The following is a 3,546-nucleotide window of genomic DNA, read 5'->3' on the forward strand; positions in this document are numbered from 1 at the left end:
GCTTCGGCGGGGCCCTGGGCGTCGCGCCCCCTCCGCTGGGTAAAGGGGCGGGTGCGGCCCCGCTGCTCATACCCCCTCTCCTGCTCTAGGTGGTGACGACGTACTGCCCCGCCAACAACGAGCCCATAGCCAGCGTCCGGCAGGTAAGCGCGCCTCGGCCGGGCAGGGCAGCTTGGGGGGCAGGGACCCAGCGGCTGCTGGGAAGGGAGGAGCCTTCCGGGCCCCTGGGCGGGCTGAGGGGTGTTTGGGCCTTAGTTTGGGAGCTGCCGCGCCCCCTCTCGACTCGGTTCGCGGAGTACACGGACCCGCCGGGGTGAGTGACGGCAGGGGTCTGGGGGATGTGGAATCCACAGGCTGTTGGTGGGGCTCGTCGCAGCTTGGGCCCTCTGCTGAAAACAAGCCTGTGGCTTTTCTGGGACGAAACACAGGCTGTGCGCCTTCCCTGTTAAGTGGAGCTGAATGGCCAGAGGGAGGTATGAAGGACAGCAACGTGGCATTCACGTGGTAAATTCGTGAAAGTTTTTAGTGTGACAACAGTGGTATAATGCTAAACTACTCCTTTTGTATATTAGGATTCGATTAGACCTTGATGTCCAGCGAGGCTGGTGGAGTAGGACAGTCCTCACAGCCTTTGTTTAATATTGCTTGTACTAGTAGCGTCTAAGATAAAATATGTGAATATATGATGAATGCCTCCCTCACAACTATTCTTTATGGAGCATCCTTTGTCATCGAAAGGAATATTTCTGCTTGTGGTTTCTTTTGTTTTGTTTAAGCAGCACATGTGTTTCTCCTTAACAGTATTTTCAAGCAACCTGACATTCCGTAATTGGAACCAGACACGATGTAAACTTCTTGTGAAGGCGGTGTTCTGTAGTGCAGTACTATCCACAAGAAATGGCTTGAGTTGGATGCAGAAGCTTTTCTGTAGCATTTGTTTTGGGGGTTTGGTTTTCCTAACTTTTTCTTTGACATTTTGTTTCATGTAGGCTAGTTTGGAGGATTATGAAGAAACAGTAAAGAAGGCTAAAGAAGCATGGAAGGTCTGGGCTGATGTAAGTTAACAGAGGCTTCTCTTTTATAACACACCTCTGGCGGGTAAAGACATTAAATTGCCCTGTCAGGTGGAGGTGTAAAATCATGTTCATATTGTGTATGTTTGTTAAAGCAAAAATCTGCATTGAGGACCTCAAGAAACAAATCCAGATGACTTGGGCAAGTTACCACTGAGGTACAAAGATCAGGACATTGACTTGTGGAAAATGTTTGTTTTGAAAAGCCTGGCAAATTTAGCCAGGTTTGTGCCTTCCAGCTATTGCCAACAAGTCTGCTGAAGTTCAGAAACATTGTAGCATGGAAATTATTCCTGTGGGACTGTTTAACTTCCTGTTGCCGCTTGCCTTCTCCTTCAGAGCTCTGCAGAATGTTTGGATAACTAGCGGCAATAAAGATCTTCTCATGGGGTGAGGAAGACTGCTGGTTTTGAGTGTACTTTTTCTGTTCACCAGCTGTCCTGGTATTTCACAAAACAGTTATGTTGTTCCAAAACTTTAGTGTTACTTTGCTGTGTCAGACAATATCTATTTTTCCTTAGCAAGCTGTAGTTCTCAGTGTACCTCTACAAGCTATGTCCAGCCAGCACCATTCTCTTGCTGGCCCTGCCAGGCTTATTTTTTATCTTCGGTTCTTTGATAGAAGATGAAACCTCAATTTCGTAAGGTATTGGGCATTCTGTATTTTATACAGCAAAGTAGTTTGCCTTGCATGAAGAGAGCAAAGTTTAGGACAAGTGCAGGGGCTTCCTCAGGATGTTAGCATATGTTCTTTTGTTCAAATTGTGAATATAATGTTGGTTGAGTGCATGCCCACTCCTAATGTGTTTGAAAATAATCTAAAAGCAATCTAACAGATGACAAAGAATCAACAGTTCAGATGCTTTAAAGCCTCATCTCAAAGCTATTTCTGGTTTGTGAATTTTGTTTGTAATGAGGTTGTCTGAAAGATATTTTTTCTGTAAAGAGATGTTGCATGGTTTATGTATTCCTCATTCCTCACTTCCCAGAGAACTACTGTTCATTATCAGTTTCTAATCCTGTAAATCCTGTTGCATGAGTATGGTTTATTATTGATTGTAGCTACTGATTCTTATCTTAACATACTGAATACCACATTAAAAAAAAATTATTAATACTTGGTATATGGCTTTAATTTTTCCATGATTGAGGCTTCTGTATGTCTCAGCATCTGCTAACAAATGTCAGCAGCCACTGTCACACTGAAAAAAACGTTTGAAAATGTGATGTTAAGTATACTTCAGAAGCTCAGAAACCAGTAACTGTGCTGTTGTAAAAAATCCTTGTTTCTTGAGGTGCAGCAGATTGTTTGGGGTCATTGTGGATATTGTAGCTGAACAGAAGTAGCAGAACTAATAATCTGAATGCTTTTGACAATATTTAGTGGAACTGAAGTTTTAAACAGACAAAAATGAGGTGTTACCAGGCTCTGTGGGGCAGGAAACAGTCTTTTGTAAAACAGTGTACATAATAAAAATGGATGAGTAACAATGATTTGGGAATATGGGAGGAAAAGCACAGCAATCAGTGATTTCTTATTGCAAGGGCACAAGACTAGCAATATATATGCAGCAGAAGTCACAGATGTTCAATCTCAAATAGATTCTTCTGTTTTCTTTTGTTTTGACTAGATCCCTGCACCCAAGCGTGGAGAAATAGTGAGACAGATTGGTGATGCCCTGAGACAAAAAATCAAAGCTCTAGGAAGCTTGGTAAGTGTTTTAAGAAGCAGCATAACTTTGTGGGGGAGGGGGTGTGTCGAAATGATTTTCTTAGTTTTAACTTATCACTCTGCAATAATAACCTTAGTAATTGCTAAAATGCTGGGAGTACTATTAGCTTTCCTAAAGAAGTTTTAATTTAAAAAAGGTAAAACACAAAAAAAATAAGGTGAGTTTGTATTCTGGCATCCTATGCTGAAAATGATAATATATAATAGGAAAATAAAGTGTTAATTCATTCTGAGTCACAGAATCACAGAATTCTCTAGGTTGGAAAGGACCTTGAAGATCATCTAGTCCAATCATTAACCTAAAACTGACAGTTCCCAACTACACCAGATCCCTCAGTGCTATGTTAACCTGACTCTTAAACACCTCCAGGGATGGGGACTCCACCACTGCCCTGGGCAGCCCATTCCAACACCTAACAACCCCTTCTGGAAAGAAATGCTGCCTAATATCCAGTCTAAACCTTCCCTGGTGCAGTTTGAGGCCATTCCCTCCTGTCCTGTCGCTTGTTACTTGGTTCAAGAGACTCATCCCCAGCTCTCTGCAACCTCCTTTCAGGGAGCTGTAGAGGGCGATGAGGTCTCCCCTCAGCCTCCTCTTCTCCACACTAAACCCCCAGTTCCTTCAGCCGCTCCTTGTACGATCTGTGCTCCAGACCCTGCACTAGCTTCGTTGCCCTTCTCTGGACACGCTCGAGTCATTCAGTGTCCTTTTTGTAGTGAGGGGCCCAAAACTGAACACAG

General features: G+C 43.7%; 1 protein-coding gene across 1 annotated transcript in view; it reads left to right on the forward strand.

The window, feature by feature from the left end:
• Nucleotides 1-3,546, forward strand: part of ALDH7A1 (aldehyde dehydrogenase 7 family member A1) — a 20,171-nt gene that overhangs the window by 511 nt on the left and 16,114 nt on the right. The window contains exons 2-4 of the mRNA XM_026865763.1: nucleotides 90-143; nucleotides 990-1,055; nucleotides 2,705-2,785. Of these exons, the coding sequence (XP_026721564.1) occupies nucleotides 90-143; nucleotides 990-1,055; nucleotides 2,705-2,785 (201 nt within the window). The remainder of the gene's footprint in view (nucleotides 1-89; nucleotides 144-989; nucleotides 1,056-2,704; nucleotides 2,786-3,546) is intronic.

This window comes from Athene cunicularia, assembly GCF_003259725.1.
Source record: "Athene cunicularia isolate RWA chromosome Z unlocalized genomic scaffold, athCun1 chrZ_part1, whole genome shotgun sequence".
Classification (NCBI taxonomy): Eukaryota; Metazoa; Chordata; class Aves; order Strigiformes; family Strigidae; genus Athene; species Athene cunicularia.